Below are 21,940 nucleotides of genomic sequence, written 5' to 3'. Positions count from 1 at the left end.
GAGTAGATAGAGAGGGGACCTGAACTGTTTTTTGTTGTTCTCCATGGAGGGGATCCTCCTGACTGTTTTCAGGAATGTATTTGTATGAGGATTTATAGGAGTCTGACTGTGCCTTGGTGAGGTCTGATATCACAGAAAAGCAAAGGAATGTTTCTGGTGTCGGCTTGTCTGAGTTCATCATTTTGTAGATTAAAACGTGTGGGATTGGAGCCACCCCCCCCCCCTTTTTTTTTTTTTAACCTTCAACAGATTTAAGGACTAGCTCTTGTTTTTATTCTATAAAGAGTCTTTTGATGAATTTGAAGCTTGGGGGGGGAGAGAGATCTTTTCCCAGTTGTGCTTTGTAAACGATTTTCAAGTACAATATTGTAGTCTGTGTTGTTTTTATCTCTGGTTTTCAAGACGCAGCAAGAAGCGTTTAATCAACAATTCAAACAAGTTTGTTGATTTACGGCTGTGTTTAAAGACCGGGGAAAGTTTTTCTCTTACAAGATGCTTACATAGTGAGATCATCCATTGTTTTCAGAGACCAAAACTCCAGCCTTACAGAACAGATAGAGCCATGCACTGATGGGCAACAGAAGATCTTAGGGCTATGACTCGCCAGCTTGGTCACATCCACATGCCAGTTTATGCTTTCAAGTGCTCCTCAAGGGGTCTCGTTGACCGGTATGCTGATTAAAGGAAAAATAAGCATAATATATATATATATATATATATATTAAATGTGTTCCAAAACCTAGTGAGCTGCCTACATAGACAGAATTTTAAGGCATTATAGGCATTCTCCCAACACGAGGCCATTTCAAAAAGGTAAACATAGTAATTATGCTGCCTTCTAATGTACCTAATTTTGGCCAAATTCCTCACATGAGGAGCGCTATTTGTGTAGCCTATGTAGAGTGTTCAAAACAGTCACTTAGGAGTTTCCATTTAGGGTAGGATGCTGCTTTAGATGGCAGCTGTCTATGTAAACAGTAGACAGCGAGGTTGATATAGGAACAGAGCTATTGTAACACCTTTTCTATCTCAGGCCTTGCTGTTTTGATGAAAAAACAACAAAACATTTTTTTAAATCCTAAATGTATGGCTTCATAACTTGAAAATAAGATGCCAAAAGCAGCCACAGATGCATGGGAACTGTAGGCTCAGCGCTCTGAATGGATTATCTCACTTCTGACCATTGTCAATCAAGAACCATGTTAACCTCAGAACTCAAAGACTGTCGCACTGGATTTTTACACTTTTTTCAAGTATTTGCTGATCTAACTGTATTTTTTAATACTGCATGTGCATGTTGAAGAAAACGAAAAAATATCTGAATTATGAATGTGTTGTTTGTGTTGTTTTATCTGTAAAAACAGGCACAGGGCAAGCAGGCTGCCGTTACTGTAGGAATGACTTGCAAAATCCACTTCCTCTAAAAATGACGCATTAATTTCCATCCTAAATCTTTCACATTTTCATTGGGTTTTCTCACAAAGGGCTTCTTCCTCATTTAAAATGGGTGCTCGTTCTTTAAAGGGATAGTTCACTTATAAAATATTTACTCACCCTCATGTCGTTCCAAACCTGTATGGCTTTCTTTCTTCCATGGAAAACAAGAAGAGATGTTTTGAATTTTTTGTGTGTGTGTGCGCGTGTGTGTATATTGCACATCAAGACGTGTCCCACCAGGTTGAACGTTACAGATGGCAAACAGCGTTGGCTCTTTTAAGTCTCATAACTAAACGCAATGTGCCACATTTAAATGCACTCCATCCATATCCAACGATTTTCTGTAAATAATAATTTAAATATACAGTGGCAAGAAAAAGTATGTGAACTCTTTGGAATTAGATGGTTTTCTAAATTCGTCATAAAATGTGGTGTAATGCTATGTCTACTTCCCAAACAATTTAACCTTAGTTTTATCAGTCCACAAAACATTTTTCCAGTAGCGTTGTGGAGTGTCAAGTTGGTCTTTGGAAAACTTTAGGCACACAGAAATGTTTTTGTTGGAAAGCAGCGGCTTCCTTCGTGGTCTCCTACCATGGACACCATGCCTGTTTAATGTTTTCTGTATAGTAGACTCATGAACAGAGATGTTAACCAGTTCAAGTGATTCCTTCAAATCTTTAACTGTCACTCTTGGGTTCTTTTTTTACCTCATTGAGTATTCTGCGGTGTGCCCTTTGAGTCAACTTAGCTGGATGGCCACTTCTAGAGAGAGTAGCCACAGTACTAAATCATCTGCATTTATAGACAGTTTGTCTAACTGTTGACAGATGAATATCTAAGCTCTTCAAGTTAACTTTGTAACCCTTTCCAGCCTTATGCAAATCAGCCATTCTTGATTGTAGGTCTTTTGAGATCTCTTTTTTTTTTTTGCAAGGCATGGTCCATGTCAGCAGATGCTTCTTGTGAATAGCAAACTCAAAATGTTTGAGTGTTTTTTATAAGTCAAAGTAGCTCTAACCCATACCTCCAATCTCGTTTCATTGATTGGATGCCAGGTTTGCCAACTCCTGACACTAATTAGCTTTTGTTGATGCCATTAGCCTAGGGGTTCACATACACTATGAATGTTTGAATGGTGTTTTCAGTATGTACAAGAACAATGCAATAATTTGTTATTAGTTAAAACAGATTGTGTTTGTTCATTATTGTTACTTAGATGAAGATTAAATCAGATTTTAAAACAAATTTATACATAAATGCAGGTAACTCCAAAGGGTTCACATACCTTTTCTTGCCACTGTAGCACACCAGTTGTATTGATTTTTTTTTAATGGTAATTTATGGTGCTTTTAGGAGTTTGACAGCCGCTTGTCACTGTTTTATGGAAAAGAGCAACGCGAACATTCTTCAAAACATTTCCTTTTGTGTTCCACAGAAGATCATACTGGTTTGGAACGACACGAGGGTGTGTAATTTATTTTTATTTGAGGGTGAACTATTCCTTTAAGGGAGAGCAATCGATTCTGATTGGCGGAAAAGCTGATAGTCACTGTGCCACATACTGCTGCCATTCCACTGGGTCTGGGCTGAAGGCCAGATTTGTGTGGCTTCATTGTAGACCTGTTCTAGCAGCATGTGCACACTGAAAGAGGGGGACTGCCATAAAAACAGACAGATGCTAATGATAAATGAAACCGCATAAGAACTCAGTAGCAGAAGGCGACAATAACAAATGCCTGAAGGATGATGCAAAAGCACTTCAAATACAAGCTGAAAGTGAGGACCAGTTGATCTAAAAGACCAATATAATGCTAGCAGTCAGCCCAAACTGTGCTTTTTATATTTAGTTGACTCATTTCTGTCCCATTGTCTCTTTGTTTGACATTCCTGGTTTAAGAAGTGCATTGTTTGATGTTAGGAGGGGCATCTGATGCCCAGTGAACATGATGGAATTCTGCTGTGTAAAGAGATAAAAAGGAAAACTCAGGATGTCTTCATCTTTGCATGCCACTGCTAGCAGAAAAGAAAGATGCAGCAATTGAGTTGTAAAGCCATAAAAGAGGACAGTTTGGGTGATCCATGCCACTTACCAAAATTATACCTTCCCCAAATTCAGCATATATAATTTGTTATATATTTAATAACTGTTTATTGTTTCTTATTGCACATTGATTACATGTACTATTTTGAAGCTGTTGCAGTGAAGAAGGTACTTGATGTCTTTATGCCAATGTGAAGGACAAATTTGTTGATGGGTGACAGGTTTTATTGTAGATGCAATAGCTATAAATGTAGCTTTGAAAAACTGGATGGTATATTTTTAGGCTTTTAAAGGAAAATTATATTGTAATCATGAAAAGGAAAATAGAGGAACGCTCTTCAAATTGGTGGCTTTTCAAAAACTGTAAAAATAATTTCGATTTTTTTATGCATATATGAATGCAACATTAGTAACTAAAGAATAGTCACATTAGGAGAAGAGCTGATATTGTTATTGCAAAAGGTTCAGATCCATTGCAGAAACAATTTCCACATCTAAAATATCTCTTTAACATATAAAAAAAAACAAAGATTCTTTCTCAAATTAGATTTAACGTATACTGATGGCAAAAAGCAAGTCAAGTCCGATAAATGTCATTTGCACATCTTGGTTTAATTATGTCGACACAATGTAGAGGGCTGGGTAAAAATATCGATTTTCCGATTAATCGCGATCCTGATAGCGATTCTTAAAATCCCAAGATTTAACTTTTATTTGTACTTTAAATTTGCAGTAACAATTTTTACAATAAGGTTCCATTAGTTAATGCATTAGATATCATTAAGTAATAATGAACAATATATTTGTTACAGCATTTATTAATCTGTTAATGCTTGTTAATAAAATTACAATTGTTCATTGTTAGTTCGTTACTTCATAGTGCGTTAACTAATGTAATTATATTAAACTTTTGATTTAAAAGAATTATGTAAATAAATAGCAGTTTAACTGCATAGTTTGGGCACTGTTATATATGTTTACAGTCGCGATTAAACATCTGTTGACAGTGCTTCACTCCTCAAAGTTTAAGGAGATGACATGAAATGATGGTATACAGAAAATGTTCCTTCTCCCTGAAAAATATCACTGAAATAATTGTTCTGAGATCTCGTCGTTCTCTGTGACGGCACTAGACTGTGTAAACGGCAAACGGACAGATTCTTTGTTCAGCCAATCAGAAGACTTTGATGTGCTTTCTGCCTGTCAATATTTTGCATGTTCTCAAAGTGTATTAGTTGAAGTGGAAAATTCAGGTTTAAAGGTGTTGTAAGCGATTTTAGCCATTCTAGAATTTCCCAAACTGAGCGGTTGGATTAGCCACGCCCCTTTCCCCAAAACTCCACACTTCAAAGCTATCAAATGAGCTTTATTGAGACCGACACTAGCAGAAACAGTTGTTAAAAACAACAGCAGCAAAATAGCACCCTCAACTGACAACTGTTATGAACAACATGGCATAAAAATGGCAGTAAGCCTCAATAATTGAGAGGGGTCTGTCTGCGGCCTGCAAGACTATTACAAGACATGCCCACTACAAGTTACGCCAAATAACCAGCGAAATCCTGAAGTATTGGAACAGTTGGATGCCACATTCATACACTGTTTGTTATGTTTATTTAGAGTCCCGCAGCAACCATACACCTACATCTATCCAGAACTCTAAACCTAAACATTACCACAAAGATTTTAAAAATGAAAAGTTTGTAAAACCATTAAATATACAGCAAATTTTGAAACTTTTGAATTCAATCCTACACTGTATCACTAGGCGGCGACTGTGAGGAGAAATGTAATGAAAGTAAAGAGAAGCTAGTGTATGCTAAGCTAATAGGCTAACTGATTAGCCTGTAAGCTAACTGGAGAAAACAGAACAGATAAAAGTTTATCTGACCATTTATATCTTTTTATTATTATTATTGAACAAGCAGAAATTGTACAAACACCTTCAGGAATAAAGAGCACTTCCACAAAATTTCACATTAAAGTAAGTTCAGTTTACCATTTATAGCTTCTGTTTAATAATATGATACGTGACATAATTTCAAAGTTATTCTTTTCATATTTAAAGAGTTAAGAGAAATCATACAGTGATTGCATAGGATTTTAAACGTTCTTGTAGCCAATAGAATCACTTGATGATCCAAGGGGCGGCATTACATGTAGTGGGTGTGTCGTGAAGTGGGTGTTCCTTGTAGTCTCGTGGGACACAGATACACTTGGAATAATTTGCTGCAACTACAATACTCTGAGTATTGAATACTCACAAAGTGTCATTTTCCACGGCTCACTGACACATTTTTGTTTGCTGTTTACAGAGCCTAGAGCTGTCACAGAAGCCGGTGAGATATCTCAGGACACTTTTTTCATTAATATCTTTCAAGGTAGTAAAAATGTTTGCATACCTTTCCATGAAAAAAAAAATCACTTGCATCACCTTTAATGTCATATTCAGATTCACAACAGTCATCAGTTGAGGGTGCTATTTTGCTGCTGCTGTGTTTGACAAATGTGAGAAGACCAACTCAGTCTCAAAGCTATCTTTGGAGGGAGGGGTTTTGAAAAGAGGGGGCGTGTCTAATTTAACTGCTCAATCTCGTGGAAGTTTCAGAACAGCAAAAATCGCTTACAGCAAATTCAACAGGAACAAAAAAACAGTCCAGCGGCAGTCAGAATCATCATGGCGCCACCCAGTGGTTGGTCAGTAAAACTGAGAGAGAACGTCTTTCATCTGTAATATATAAAACTGACATTATCAAAAAATGAATGCAATATATAACCAACATAAACCCAACAAATTAAAACTGAATCAAGAGGGAATCTGAATCTTATCAAATCATGAAATCTGTATCACTACCCAGCCCTAACAATGTACCGACAACAGCAACTCCTGAACTTTTGAAATTGTATAATCCAGTATGTATTTGATTTATTGAAACTTGTTTTTGTCTTTGAACACCCATCACTGAGCAATGCAGAAAGATTTAAGGCACGGGTTTCTGAGGTTCAAGGGGTTTTCCTTATGAAAACAAATATAGTTAAATGCTGTCAAATATCAGCAGAAATAAGGGCCTTAGAGGACATGTTTAAGCCTTCATGCAACTATATTTGTCATTGTGAGTGTCTAGTCTGTGTTCAGTCTGATACAATTATGCAATTTAATGCTTTGGTGCACAGGTTCACGTGACAACACCAAACAAATATATAAATCGAAAGTCAAAGACAATATTTTTGCACCACATATACTAGTATTGTCTGTGGAAAGGGCCGTAGTGAGAGATGGTTTTTGTCAGAGAGGATATTTCATTATCTGGATTTGATAAATTATCGCAATACATTAACTGAAAGCACTTGCTATATGTCTTACAATGTTTATCTAATGTCACCATTTTGTTTTGTTTCCTTCTTTTTCCCAAAGTTTAAAAGATTTTCCTTTCCTCCTGAAGGAGAAAACACTTGGTGACTGTTATTATCTCACTTACTGGCTGTACTAGTTTTTACTCTGAGCTGTGTGTAAATAGAAATTGTAATTGTGCTACAGTGACAATGTTCTGGTGCTCGTCAGTGCCGCTGTTGTATTTTTCTTTGATGTAAAAACCTTTCTAAGGTGCCTGTGTTATGAACTCCTGGTTATTACAGAAAAATAAAAAGAATTTTTTTCGGCAGCTGTTTACTATAGGATGCCTACTGTGTGTATTTATTCATCTAAATATAACTGCGTAATATGTGATGTTCAGAAACTGGGCTTGATTATAATAGTTTGCAGACAGAATCGTTAGGCCTAATTAGCAGCCTTAGGCCATAATGTGTTTAGTAACATCATGGGGGGAAAAAATATAGAGCGTTCAAGTTTTGAGTGCTTGCAGACCCCACAGTGCATTGCCTCATTTTTTTTTTTTTTTTTTTATCTGCAAGTCAAAGACTAATTTAAATAACCTCTAAGAAATTATGCTAGAAATGTAACTATTTGTCAATTCTGGATGGAAAATTAGCAAATGGTTTTATGAGCTATAGATGTTTTACAGAGAAAGAAAAACTTGTTTAAAGGGATAGTTCACACAAAAATGTAAATTATTTAATCTCATAATTTTCATCAATCTCATTTACTCACCCTCATGCCATCCAAAATGTTTATGACTTTCTTCTGCTGAACACAAAGATTTTTAGAAGAATATTTCAGCTCTGTAGGTCCTTACAATACAAGGTAATGGTGACCAGAACTTTGAAGCTCCAAAAACCACATAAAGGCAACATAAAAATAATCCACACAACTCCAGTGGTTAATCCATATCTTCAGAAGTGATAAGTGTGGGTGAGAAACAGATCAATATTTAAGTGCTTTTTTTACTATAAATTCTCCTCCCGGTCCAGTAGGTGGCGATATGCACAAAGAATGCGAATTGTCAAAAACAAAAGAAGAATGTTAAAGTGAAAGTGGAGATTGATAGTAAAAAAAAGGACTTAAATATTGATCTGTTTCTCATCCACACCTATCATATCACTTCTGAAGACACGAGCTGTGTCCCAAATGACACTAGTGGTGATGGCGTAGTGGGCTAAAACACATAACTGGTAATCAGAAGGTTGTTGGTTTGATCCCCACAGCCACCACCATTGTGTCCTTGAGCAAGGCACTTAACTCCAGGTTGCTCCGGGGGAATTGTCCCTGTAATAAGTGCACTGTAAGTCGCTTTGGATAAAAGCGTCTGCCAAATGCGTAAATGTGTATGAATTTTCAAAGTGTAGTATCATCCCAAATGGAACACTTAATGGTCTTTTACTACACGAAAGCATTCACCGTCTAACAGCTGACGGAAGTGACGTTTCAAGCGCACGTGTTGTGTTGCCACTAGCTTTAGCGCGTTAGCCAACCTCAGTTCAACATTTGTATCTTAAACAATGTACATATTCGCACAGCGTGGGGTGATGGTAAAACATTCAACTCACATTTGTAAGGTGCGGTATCCACTGAAGTTTCGCTAGCTGCTACATTGTCCATTATTTGCAACTTTTTGTCAGACCAGCAGCGCAGCTAGGTAACACCGCCCCTTCCGCTATGTATGACAAGCCCTGTGCGCTGAGTGCCTGTAGTGTCCAAAATTCCACACTCCGTTTTGACGGTTGAAAAAAATGCATCATCGGGGTACTTAAAGTGCACTTCCTTTTGCTGCATTTTCAGTGTTAACATACTACTCGCACTACTTACACTACAAAATGCCATTGAATAGTGGAGAAGTGTGCAGTTTGGGATGCACCTATGGATTAAACCACTGGAGTTGTATGGATTACTTTTATGCTGTATTTATGTGTTTTTTGGATCTTCAAAGTTTTGGACACCATTCATTTGCATTGTAAGGACGAACAGAGCTGAGATATTCTTCTAAAAAAAAAATCAGAAAGAAAGTCATACATCTGGGATGGCATGAGTGTGAGTAAATGAGAGAATTTTTGTTGTTGTGTGAACTATCCCTTTAAAGGTGATTTCACTCTCCCCTTACAGTATTTATCCACCCTAGCTATTAATAGCATCATTTTAACTGCAATATAATGCCCTTTGTTACATTAAACTGTGTTATTTGTTATGGATGCATTCACAAACAGATTATGACACCATATCGTTATCATTAAACTACTCTGTCCAGGTGACTTTAAAATGACCATAGACAAAGCCAACATCAGGGCGCCATCTCGTGTACTGTAGCGGTAGTGCAGCTCGGTCAAATAAGCTGCATATACTGGTTGCATTAAAGATATTAAAAAAAAAATGAAGACTGGACAAAGGCAGTGTCAATGGTGCTTTATTAGGCACCAGACATACAAATAAACACATCTGATTTCTCTGCTCAAAGTAGTTCTAGACTTTTAGGATACTACATGACCCTAACAGCAGGATTAACCACTACAACTGATACCCAACACAAAAGCCCATTAGAGACAATCAGTGTAAAGAAACATTCATTTTATAAAGATGATGTTGAGAAAAAGGAAACATACAACTCCTGAGCCATGACAACAGTGAGGCAGACTTTTGAATGGGGTATCATTAAAAATGTTTTGGTCCTCCAATATTTTTAACAATCTATCATCGTGACTAGTATTTGTCACTATACACAAACATAAATATGATTGTAAATGGACATTTGGTTGCTGCTGACCATGTTCAATGCCTTTGATATAAGTAGTTTTATTTTGAAAATCACTACTAGGTAGATCTAGCATGTTAAGCTTACAAACTTCTTTTGCAGCAGCAAAGCATTCAACATTTGCAACATAAACCCTCTCTGTGTATCGAAGCAAAATATAAAAATGAAATGTAACCGTACACACAAATTAATCAATCAAGAGTACATTTAAGATTTGCCCAGTCACATAATGAAGAATGAAATATTACTGTATGAGAACAGATCTGCTTTCAACATGACAAACAAATAGAAATGTGCACACATGCAAAAACACCCTCTGCTCACCAAAGCTTTTTGTTATCGGTTTAGGATACCAAAGCCATAAAAACATTATTTTCTAAAGGTAATAAACTCTGCGCACAATATCAATACAATTTTTTTTTTTTTTTTTTGAAACATTGATGACAGCTGAATTTTGCCCAGTTTTGTTAAGACCTTAAATATGGCACAACGCTAAGTACTCTAAGAAGCTGAATGAAACAAACAATACTTTAACTAGTGCTTATAAATATTATAAAGTTGTACTGGAACACAAGCTAACAATTTTAGATTAACACTCCTTTTTTGGTGTGTGAAAGACAGTCTAAAACAACAGGGATGGTTTCTAGATGATAAACAACTCTATGAGGTCACCAGTCCCTCTGATGTCATAGTACACTGTCTCAAAAAAGCTACAGCAGTAGTTAAATTACAATGCCTCAAAAGCTAGTTGTAACCTCCCCAGCTACAGCAACATAAGGCACTGAGATCTCAGCGTTGCGACTAATCGAAAGTGTTACATAAACAAAGAGAAATTAAGTCGCATGAAGCATGTGTCCTGCTCAAGTTTCCTCATTTTATGACACAAGCTCTACATCTAAACCATGAACATGAATCCAAAGCACAGGAAGAAAGAGTGATGATACAGTGTTGTAACTTTTGTTTGATCATACTTGGTATTATAGTAATTATTAATGCAAACAATAGACATACTTGTACGCAAAACCTTTTGGTTAGGCTAAACTACACACATTTATCTACATAGAACTTCTTAGGTTTTGCATTTTTGGCATTAGTTTAAAAAAAAAAAAAAACAAAAAAACAGAACACAACCACTCTATATACTTCTATATATGTAGACAAAGCACTCCTAAAGGTAACTGATTTGTGCTAGTAGAATTTTGGTTAATTTTGTGGGTTGTATGTGCTATTGTAAACAATTTAGGAAATTAGGCAATCTAATTCAATTATATATTTTTTTGCTTTATATTATGACTCCAGGATATTTCTTTCAAAAGTGTGAGTGTAAAAAGAGACTCCCTTTTATAGCCTCTCATGTAAGCCAAGCGAGCAGCACTGACCTAAAGTCAGGGGTCAAATGGCAGCAGTCACATGTCAATGCTGCAGTGAATGAGTGATGTACTATGAGCAAACATACATCTCACATTCTAATGTGCGCACACTCACACATCTACTCCAGTTTAGGACTACTGTGTCCCGTTTGGAGTTACCCCAGTAGACAAAAGTGGCTGCTACCAGAAAGCAAGTGCTCACTGTAAGGAGAGGAGAGTAGCATAGAAAAATCAGGATCTTTTCAAAATGCCATATGCACATCACCTGTGCATGTGCAAGACTGTACAAAACATCTTGTGCATGCCAGGTATTTCAATCACATGTTCTGAATTTAAGTGACTGGGGCAGAGCAATATCTCCATTTAAATTGTTCCACTGGCTTTCTGTCATGGCAAACAGCTGTGGAGTGGCGGGAGATAAAGAAGGAGGGGAGAGGAGTAGGAGAGGATATGATGGGTTTGGAGGTGTGTCAGATGGATCTTCACTGGGGTCCTAGATCTGGAGTAATTGTTCCCTCCGGCTGTTGCACCACTGGCTCTGTGTCAGGTGTGGGGTTTGAATCTGCTTCATTATCTCCCGTCGAGGGTGTGGGGCTTATTTTTGTCTGTAAGGGCAGAAACGAGGCCACCTGTTTTTGAAACGTTCAAGTCATCACACAGGGTTTATATTATCATTATTCCTATACCTTTAAATAGGGATAGGAATCGTAACAAATTTTACAATTCTGGTTCTGATTCAGATTCCTCAACGATTCTTTTAGTACTTTTGAAGAATTATTATTTGGATATAAGAGATGCAATTTTTATTGCATTTACCATCCTCTGCAGTCTTATTATTTTTACAAATCTATTAAAAAAAATCATCAAATGAGAAATAAATGTGAAACATTATTGTAAAAGGTGTGTTTGCAGACTTTTTAGAGGCATAAATGCAATACAATAATTGATCCCAACTATATTTTAAATAAAAATTCTAAACAAACAAGAAATGTGATGGCATATTAAATTCATGCATTTATTATTTTATAAAATTCCACTTAATACAACAAAACTTTTTTATCTTTAATTACACATTGTCATATAAACAAGCAGTCAAGTCTCACAGGTCTGAAGTTTAACATTAAATAAACACAGTAACAGTTCCAGAGACAGTTGTGTTTTGTAGTCTAATGTTGCACATAATGCTTATGAGACCAACAGTTCTTATTTTATTTCTAGTTGGACATTCATAACTTGCGCATCAGTATAAGATTAATTTAGTAACCGCTCCAACTGATGTATAAGTGTTTTTGATTCAATAAAAAAGAACAATATAATTAGAGTCATTTGTTAGAGAATCGGACTATACCAGAAGTGCTGTACGTTCTGCGCTGTAGATTAAAAAAAACCATATAATTAAAGGTGCAATATGTAACAATTTTCATGTAATATTCACCTTTTTTTTTTGCCAATGTGTGAACAGCTTGAGCCTTGGACTTCCCAGGTTGCCTATTAAAGCCTGTAGACTGATTTTCATGCAAAGGGAGCGGGTCGCTTTTGGCAGGAAAATTCAAAGGATGTGACGTTTATGCACGCTCCCGAGAGCCTTGCCTCAGACAGTAATAGCGTCTCTTCTGCTATTCAACAGCGACAACAAACTGCAACGCTAGGTAACGTTATCTTAGAGATGGAATCCAGCAAACGTCCGGCTCCCAGCACAACACCGACTCCTACACAAACTCTGAGTAAGCCAAAAAAACAAAACAAAAAAAACATTTATCTACTGAATCCAGTCAGGCTAAGCGGGAACGTGATCGTAGTCGAGCGAAAACAAGAGTGAACATCGGCAGGGCATTTGATTCCTGGAGGGACCTTCGTTCGGTTTTGGGGATCAAAACCGACCCTGAATTAGCGTTCTTCTTATTGGACAGGTAAGCTTACATAACTGCAAAGCATGTGAAATATAGTGCCATAAGGATTGATCTGTGTAATTTTAGCTAACTTGATCTTGCCTGCACAGTAGCTGTCATAATCAATGTTAATCTGTAATTATTCAGCAAGCTAAACTACAATAACACATGAAATGAATGCTAGACATCAAGATAATGCAAAAAGTCCCATTCATTGGTGTAACAAAACTTGGTTATACAGAAAATATATACATTCTATTATTATAAAACAACAGCACATCGATACATCAAAATGACATTTGTCTGAATTGTGTCAATATATTTATAAATGTACAGTCTATTTTATAAACAGCTACTGTCATCATCCACCAAATTTAGCTAACAGCTATTGATAAAGCTGGCTAGCTAGCTAATGCCGACATTGACTGCATTTATACAGTAGCCTATGTATCATGCAAAGAAAAGTGATTACTTCAAACTACAGTCTTGCATAGCCAAACCTACATCCACACTTTATTTAGCCCTGTTCTGGCACTGGAGAGTCAAATATAATATACAGTCTCAAAGTTTGTAGTAAAACAATCCTGTGTAATTTTAACTATGCTACCTCATCTGTCAGCATGATGCCGGTGAAACACGTTTAGTCTTTTTGTATGTTACGTCATTGTTTTGGATGCTCGCTCGTGTCCCTATGGAGTGTGTGCACGAGCACGAGCAACAGGTAGCTGGCTGCAGTTCACTTAACGGCCACAGGTGTCATTAATAACAAGGGTTTCTGAATCTTACATACTGCACCTTTAAAGTCATTGTTTCGAGAATCAGACTATACCAGAAGCGCCGTATGTTTCGCTCTGTATTGATTCAAAGGGCCGGCTCAAAAAAAGTAATTTGTTTGGGAATCGACTATACATGAAGCGCCGTATCTTTTACGCTGCAGATTCAAAAGAATCAGCTCATTAGATTAATTCATTAGGGAATCGGGCTATACCGGAAAAGCAGTATGTTCCGCGCAGTAGATTAAAAAAAAACGTATAATAATTCGAGTAATTTGTTCGGGAAGAGGACTATACCGGAAGCACCGTATGTTTCGCTCTGTATAAATTCAAAGGGCCGGCTCATAAGAGTCATTCGTATGGGAATAAAATACACTGCCACTCAGCTGCGCAGCAGGAAACACTTCAGAGTATTTTAGGACAGTGTTCGATCCACATCGGCAGAAAATTGCATGTACAGGAACTGTAAACGGAACCGAAAGTCATTTAAAAAAATCATACGGTTCTGGTATTTTTTTTTTTAAATGAAAATGGTTCTAGAAAAGAACTGGTTCTCAGTACCAAACCCTACCTTTAAAGTTTCCACTTTCTCCTCAAATGATTTGAAGGTGGGCTTGTTCCTGCAAAAGATGTGATGTAATGATGAGAAATGGATCATTTTACAGTGCAAAAATGTGCCAAAATGGTGTTAAGTATAACAAATGTCATTCTGCCTCCATTCATTCACTATGGCTTTGCTCTAATGAGCTTTCGATCTAGGCAATATTTCAAGGAATCATAGGCATGCTCAAGACATGAAAGCTGTTCCAAAATTATGCTGGCTTACAAGATACAAAAATTTTGGGCAGCATCGCAATCTCATGAATAAGGCAATTCCAGAATACATTGTAACAAGCTCACTGAAAATTTCAGACTGATCTCATTAAAATGACATGGCTTTGGTGACATTTTTGCTAAATTAAATTACGTGGTTCATTACATGTATCGCTGCGGTAGTTCCAAAGTGAAATGTCCACTCTACGGTGCTAAAAGTGACTCCAATGTTCTCCTAAACAGATGAGGTTTATAAGGTTAATGTTCTGTTGAGTTTAAAAAAAAAAAAAAAAAAAAAAAAAGAAACTACCTTCCAACCCTAAACCTAAACTTAACCGATAGTGTCATAAAAAACAAATGTGGGATGAAAACCAGATGAGGTCTTGAAGGGTAATGCTTTATGGAGTTTTAAATCAACAAAACCGACATTCCTACCCTAAACCTAAACCTAACAGATTGTGTAATAAAAGGAAACCACATTATTTTGTTAAACGCTATTAAAATGTATCACTTTACAAGTCATTCGCTATAGTAAGTGTTTAGATGTCATAAGATAACATTGTGTGAGGAACAGGGAAAAAGTAAGTGCTGTTAAAAATCTGTAACACTTTAAGAATCTGCCATTTAAGAATCTGCCATTTTACTCGTGATTTGTGTGAAAGTGAATAATAGTCATTGTTGTAGCACCTCTAATGTTTATTTCACCAGGTAACTGCCGCGATACGTACAACGAGCCACGTAAAAATCAATTTGCAAAAATGTAGGTATACTTCACTGGAAACAACTGTTTGCATTATTCTTTTGTGCACGTCACGTTCTATTTGTGTGGCTTGTGTGAGTGACTGTCATTTAAGAGGTCCCATTTCAGTTATGATGCTGGCTTAGAAAGTACCTGCCTATGTAGACAGCAATGCAGCTCACTAGGTTTTAGACCAGAGCTTATATGATCTCCAAGAAACACAAGTAAGGGGACAATGTACAGCCAACTGACCAGCTGCCTGTACATTATCCAGCATTACTGAACATAAAATATTGGTTTGAGTTGAAATTATTTAAATATGGGAGAAGAAAGAGACTGCAGAGTTCTACGAGGGACAACAGTCAATTATACAGTTAGGTCATTATACAAAAACATTTGACCACAGAATGCTGTGATTAACCAATCCTTACCTCATCAAGGGCATGCTAGCAGAATGCTGTATGGAGCGTATACTATCCGTCAGCAGTAAAGAAGAGCAGACAGGAGTTAGCCAAAGCCGTAAGTATCAAACGCATTAAAAGAGGGGAAGAAAGCCATGCAAAGACACGCGTCTATGATTTTACAAATAGCGAGGAAAGAAACCCCTCAGCCCTTCATGCTCTGTAAAACTGACTAAGAGTGTAAGGCTTTAATCCATCAGGGCTTTAAGACTTTATTATGGGTATCACTGACACAGATTCACACCACAGCTGTGATGGTCAGTTTGGCTGAACAGTGTACGAGAGAATTTGCAGAGAATAAACAGTGTTTAAACATGTCTGAAACAGAAATTATGTTCAGTAGAGCAACAGCCAGAAGATGGACCAGCCACATGGGGTTATGCTAAACTTGTGAGAGATATATGCACATCATTTCACACAACTAAGAGTACTGAGAAACAAAGAGGAGATTTAAAGTTACACAGAGCATAAGAGACAACTGAAAGTAGGAAAAATCAGCAAAAGGGAAGATTAAAGAAAAAAGTATGCATGCATAGAAACAGCGAGAGAGAGAGAGAGAGAGAGAGAGAGAGAGAGAGAGTGTAGTGGGAGTCAAGCAAAACAGAGATTCAACTGAGCACATGCCATACTATAAGACTATTCTTCACACTACTGAGCAATATAGCATCCAAAGCAACTGGCTTTTGTTTAAAGCCTTTGCAGACAGTCTTACCCAAAAGAATTGGACAATGACTGTAATCTGTAAACGGCAGAGGTTTCATTAGCAAAAACAGTTAATGATGTTGCCAGTGTTGCAGCAGAGTGTCGTAAGATGGTGAAATCGAGTGCATGTCAGTTTCCTTTGACTTCAGTGAAAGATGTGGGTGTCTATGCTTAATGGTTTCATTGTGGCTAAATTTCCTATCATTTCCCTTGTGTTTTGTGTGAGGGGAATTCAGCACTGTGTTATGCTGTCCAGTAGTGTTATGTTAAAAGAACACATACAGTGGGGTCCAAAATTCTTACTAAAACTAGTGAAAATGCTTCAATTTTGCATTAGTTTCTTAGTATTTGCTTTGATGACAGCATGCATTCCATAAGTTTGTGCAAATCTGATGATCCATGTTAATCGCAACATGGTTTGAGAATGTTCCAGAGAGCTTAACATGGTCAATGTCACAAATTTGCTTACATTTAAGAACAATCTTTAATATTTCTTCTTTATATTTCTATAATTTTTCTTGCTCGTCTTAAATTTGTCAAAATCTTATTAACTAATTTAATTTCCAGGTTTAAATAATAATAATAAAATAAATCTTTGTTGTGGTCTCAGATTTTTGGACGCCACTGTACATAAATGAATAAGATCAAGTCATTTGAAATAGACAATATTAGTAAGTGTTAGTTTTCAATTATGTTACTTGCTTAACTAAAGTGGATAAAAGGGTGAATTTTAAATGAAAGAATGAGAAGTTCATACAATCTCACCTAACATCCTCCAGCTTTCTACTAATAGCTGAGCCCACGCTAGAGAATGCAGTCGTCGCCTTCTGACCCACTTGGGACAGAGTTTCTGAGGTCTTCTTATACCTGTCCAGCAAAAACAAGAATCACTACAAGCATTACACCATGTCTTAACCTAATGCGATGCAATAAAGCAAATTGTGATAGGACAATTTGTCGGTCCCTTGGTTTGTGTTCTTTCGCCGTTGCCCTCGGTAGCCCCACCCACAGTACAAACTAATTTGTCCCAAATCTCACTCCACGTGTATATTAAACATTGAATATGATTCTGATTATTAGTGACTGTGTCGACAGATTAGTTGTCACTGAAATCTTAATCGCATCATGTCTTGTTTGGACATGTTTTAACATAAAAACACAAGATCTTTTCATTCTACCAGCTGGAAAGAGTAGAGTGAACAAGTAAAAGCAAGATTCTTCCCAACTGTGTTTCTTTCATGTGATTCAGCCAAACACCAAGTAGTTAAACGTGTGAATGCACGGCAGAAGTGACAGATGGAGCCGCTTCTCTGCAGCACTATGACAGACAGTGGGCGGCACACAGATGCCTGAAGCGGCAGAGGGCGCGTACGCAGTGGAGGTGGTGACTTCATGCCAGCTTTTGCTCAGGTTTTGTTTGAGCTCGTTGAGTGGAGTGATGCCCAGCTTCCTCTTAATCTCCACCACCTGCTTCTCCTTTGCCGCCAGCACCTGAGAAAGAGTCTGGATCTCATCTTCAACCTGTAGGAAAACAGGATACAAGAAGTCACCTTTATGTTATATGGAAAATATGTTAAATAATGTGGTGACACTGATTCAAAACAAATTCAAACCCTGACTAAATTTATCTAAGTGTAACTGAATTAATCTCATTAGCCAAGCTACAAGATGTACATGCCCTTTCTATCAAAAGTTTGGACACACTTAAAATCCTTCCAGTTTAGGCTTATTCTCTTGGCAACTCCCTTCAATACTGTTCAAAAAGGCATTGAAGGAGCCAACTCGTGAAGATCATTGAGAGCTCTGCCCAGAGTGTACAGAGCTGTAATCTAAACAAAGGGTGGCTACTTTGAAGAAGCTAAAATATAGGATAGTTTTGATTTGTTTAATTGTTTGGTCACTACATAATTCCCACATTTCCATTGGAGTTATTTCATATTTATGATAACTTTACTGTTATTCTAAAATGTGGAAAATTGCAACAATAAAGAATGAGCAGGTGTGTCCAACATTTACTGGTAGTTTATGTGATCAGGATAACAAAGATTTTCATAAGGCAAAATAGAGCAGAAAGTAGGCATTGCAAAATGAGTTTTGACTTTAAAAACAACCACACTTCCTCTTGAGAGAACCTGAGGCATTCAATAGCATGATGGTATGCCATCATTTCCTTTCAGCTGGGGTCTTGCAGAGACTGTGGTTCATTGAGGCTGCCATTCTCACAATACTCATGTTCGATAAGTTGACCACATGCTTTTGTACAGTTTCTCATAGATTTGTACATTGACATGGCTTTTTTTTCCCCATTGAGAGAAAAGTGAAACAGTGTCCTCAATCAGCAGTGGAATCTCTGGTATATAATAGGACTGAAGGATGTTCACCTTTACTAGTTCACTGTAGAGTTCTGCTTGCTCTTCCTCAGTCAGGGCCATGCTGGATGGAGATGGTCCTACTGTATTCGCTGCATCTTCACCCACCTCTGGAATGGAGTCTGGCCTCTGGGTGCCTACAGAGCCATTGAATAGAACACATATAATGTAATGAAACATCTGGAGGTGGTATAGCCTACTAGGCTGGTAACCAAAAGGTTGAAAGTTCAAATCCTGCAAGGGGCGATCCTTAAGCTATCACTATCCAGGCTGGTCCCCATAACTTAAAGTGGTGCCGTTTAACGGTAACATCAAATAAAAGTTGCGTGAACAAATTCCACAGGCTAGAATAAAGACTCTAGATTCAAGTACTAACATAGTATATAAAATAACATGAAGCAGTTTTCATATTCGCAACCCATTTCACTTCCATATTCTGACATATTTCTGAGTGAAACTGGATAAAAAAAAGAAAGAAAAAAGGAGGAGGAATCGATTTTATCCATCGGGAAGTGATTAAATCATGGAAAGTGGGTGTTCCATAATAGGGCTGGGCCATATGCAAGAAATCTGTTCACAATATATCCGATTACATCTCCCCAGCAGAGGGATATGTGAATATATTTGCTTTATTGATTTTGCTTTAAAAATGTAATTCATTTTTTGAAACACAAAAAACTTAAACCAAAAAAATTTCTGAATTCAAACTGCACTTCAACGAAAAAGCAATTAAAATAATGAAGTGGTCAAAAAATCGTATATAACAACGCTTCCATTTTCTGTAACGCAAGCATTCGTCTACAACAGGTGGAAATTTACTAATACAAATTAAATAATATAATAATAACAATAATGATGATAATAATTATAATAATTGAAATATAAATCAATTTTAAGTTCAAGAAGTACTTTTTTTAGGTTGTATACACATCTATAGGCTATAAAGTTAACCTGCAGGGATGCTTTCAAAATGCATGTTAAGTGCAAACTGCTCCATGGAAATAAAGCTAACGAAACTTCAAGCACCTCCTGTGATGGTCTTAGGTCATTTGCAGCATTCTCATTGAAGACACTATTCTTGCAAACAGTTTCCAGATGGCTGAAACAGAATGAGTGAGAACTCTTTACATGCACATGTTCCACGAGACACGCTCCCGCTGCACGCCTCTGAACTAACAGTGCATCAGAGACGTGCATCGATGGCTTTTCTTTCGTCTGTTTTACAAAATATAATAAAGTGTGTTTCTTCAGTCGCGTGTCTTTGTGTCTAACAGCATTTCTTGTCATGTGTCAGTCTGCCACAGTGACGGGTAGATAAGCAAAATTACTCACAATGCGCATGATAATAATAGGCTAATTGAAATTTCACATTTGGCAGGTGCTAACTTCATAACCTGTGTTGCTATTCAATATATTTGGTGACTTCCCAGCTCTGTGGTTTTGTAATTTCCCAATATTGTCGATCATTGTCGGCCAATGAGTGTCATAACTGGTATCGGGATATTTGTAAAATATCGTCAATTTCCGATTACATTGTCCAATTGACCAGCCCTGTTCCATACTAGAATAAATTCATGACATGAGCCGAAAAGGGAAGTTTCAGAGCTGGATCAAGTTATTACACTTTAATTAAAGGTTTAAGATTAATATATATATATATATATATATATATATATATATATATATATATATATATATATATATATATATATATATTTGGAATGATTTGCACTGATGAATTGTGCATTTGACCAAAAACATGAAATAAGTGCCAATTTTGAAAATAGCAAATAGTATACATTTTTGATTTCATATTGACTTTAGAAATTGGGTTACTGCTGCATTCATGACCTGTCGTAATTACAATATGACAATTCTGAGATTTTACTCTGAACTGTTCACATCCTCGAGAACTAGGAAATTATTTGTTTTTATGAAAAAGCTCATAACACCAAAATGGATTTGTAAATGACAGCAAAATATTTGATCACAATATAAATTCACTTCTATATATTCTTGCAAAAATTTAAGAACAAAGAAAGCACACCAGGAAACACTGGCTATAATAAAATGGCATTTGAAACAATGATATGTACGCTATCTTTTACTAACTACTGAGGCCACTATCATATTGGTTCCTCTTACATTAAGTCATGACTGTCAAGTCAGAGTTTTTATAAAATACAGTTTACAACTTGCAATTACAAGTTCTATGAAGACACAAATGTTTTTTACAAGTCAGAATCTCGTAATTACGGTATTTCTTACATGTAAAAGCACCACAAGTTCCCATGTTAGCCCTGATGGTGAGTGGTAAGAAAGACTTTGTGAAAGTTGTGATTGAGTGATTGTGGGGTGTCAGACGTCAGGCCAGGAGGATGAGAAAGTGCACAGAGAAGTCATGCGTCACAGAGCTTCAAGAACTTCATAAGTTGGTTATCACATGATGGGCACCCACCCAAGGGTTCACACATTCTGGAAAATGTACTTTGATGTATCCACTGATATGTCATGCAATGGAAATACAACATAAATAATAAAATTTCTGGATGGAATCATTTAGCAGGCTGATCAAAATTCAGCGCTGTCAATCAAACTGACAGGAGAGTAAAACAGACAGCAGCTGAACAGCCCTGCACTGCAACAATCCCATGTTATCCCTTTATCAGTTAAAATCAATTTCCCAATCAGACAAGTCTGTGTTTTTGTTCATGCCATGATAAAGCCTTATTGGATTTATAGGAATAACCTGAAAAGATCATTCTCTTTGTTAGCTCTGGGATCCGTGTTTTCAGCAGCTCCAGCTTTTCCCATGTTTATTTGCAAAATTTCGAAGCACATTTAATTTTACATTTAGCCTACCTTTGATAAAGGGTCAAATCTGTAGGTAACGCCTCAATATTTGATTTAACAAATCTAAACAAGCTCAATTATGATTACCAATCATAAAATATCCACAGCAGCTGAAAGGTTTAGGACGAGGGAAGGCCTTGTTTTGAGGAAGAAACATGTTGCATCTAATGTTGCATCACATCCTGCCTCTCACTTCATCTTACCAAAAAAGTAATTAGGAACAAAAGTGGATCTTTTGTAGCTAGCTGCAAGACAACTGAACCATTTCATAACTGAATAGTTTGTCTGTCGTTTCAAAAGACTTGTCGTTTGCATGTCAAATGACTTGTAGAAAAAAAGGATTGTTTGTT

At 36.8% G+C, this 21,940-nt stretch overlaps 1 protein-coding gene and 1 long non-coding RNA gene across 7 annotated transcripts in view; one reads left to right on the top strand and one right to left on the bottom strand.

Moving 5' to 3' along the window:
- The window catches only part of LOC127425193 (uncharacterized), a 230,117-nt gene that overhangs the window by 162,080 nt on the left and 46,097 nt on the right, over positions 1-21,940 (top strand). The gene's annotated exons all lie outside the window — the stretch shown is intronic.
- LOC127425181 (tumor protein D52-like) overlaps positions 1,763-21,940 on the bottom strand; it is a 44,882-nt gene continuing 24,704 nt past the window's right edge. For 3 of the 6 annotated variants that reach the window (XM_051670888.1, XM_051670887.1, XM_051670884.1), the window contains exons 2-8: positions 18,750-18,874; positions 17,741-17,889; positions 17,134-17,235; positions 16,379-16,405; positions 15,637-15,678; positions 14,225-14,273; positions 9,261-11,596 (exon numbers count right to left, since the gene is read on the bottom strand). In XM_051670888.1, the coding sequence (XP_051526848.1) occupies positions 11,474-11,596; positions 14,225-14,273; positions 15,637-15,678; positions 16,379-16,405; positions 17,134-17,235; positions 17,741-17,889; positions 18,750-18,874 (617 nt within the window). In that variant the 3' untranslated portion in view covers positions 9,261-11,473. Of the gene's footprint in view, positions 6,210-9,260; positions 11,597-14,224; positions 14,274-15,636; positions 15,679-16,378; positions 16,406-17,133; positions 17,236-17,740; positions 17,890-18,749; positions 18,875-21,940 lie in introns of those variants that run through there. The other 3 variants (XM_051670885.1, XM_051670889.1, XM_051670886.1) reach the window with 3 other exon arrangements.

The sequence above is a fragment of the Myxocyprinus asiaticus genome, chromosome 34 (genome assembly GCF_019703515.2).
Source record: "Myxocyprinus asiaticus isolate MX2 ecotype Aquarium Trade chromosome 34, UBuf_Myxa_2, whole genome shotgun sequence".
Taxonomy (NCBI): domain Eukaryota; kingdom Metazoa; phylum Chordata; class Actinopteri; order Cypriniformes; family Catostomidae; genus Myxocyprinus; species Myxocyprinus asiaticus.
The sequence above is the reverse complement of the archived record's forward strand: the minus strand, read 5'-3'. Positions and strand labels throughout refer to the sequence as shown.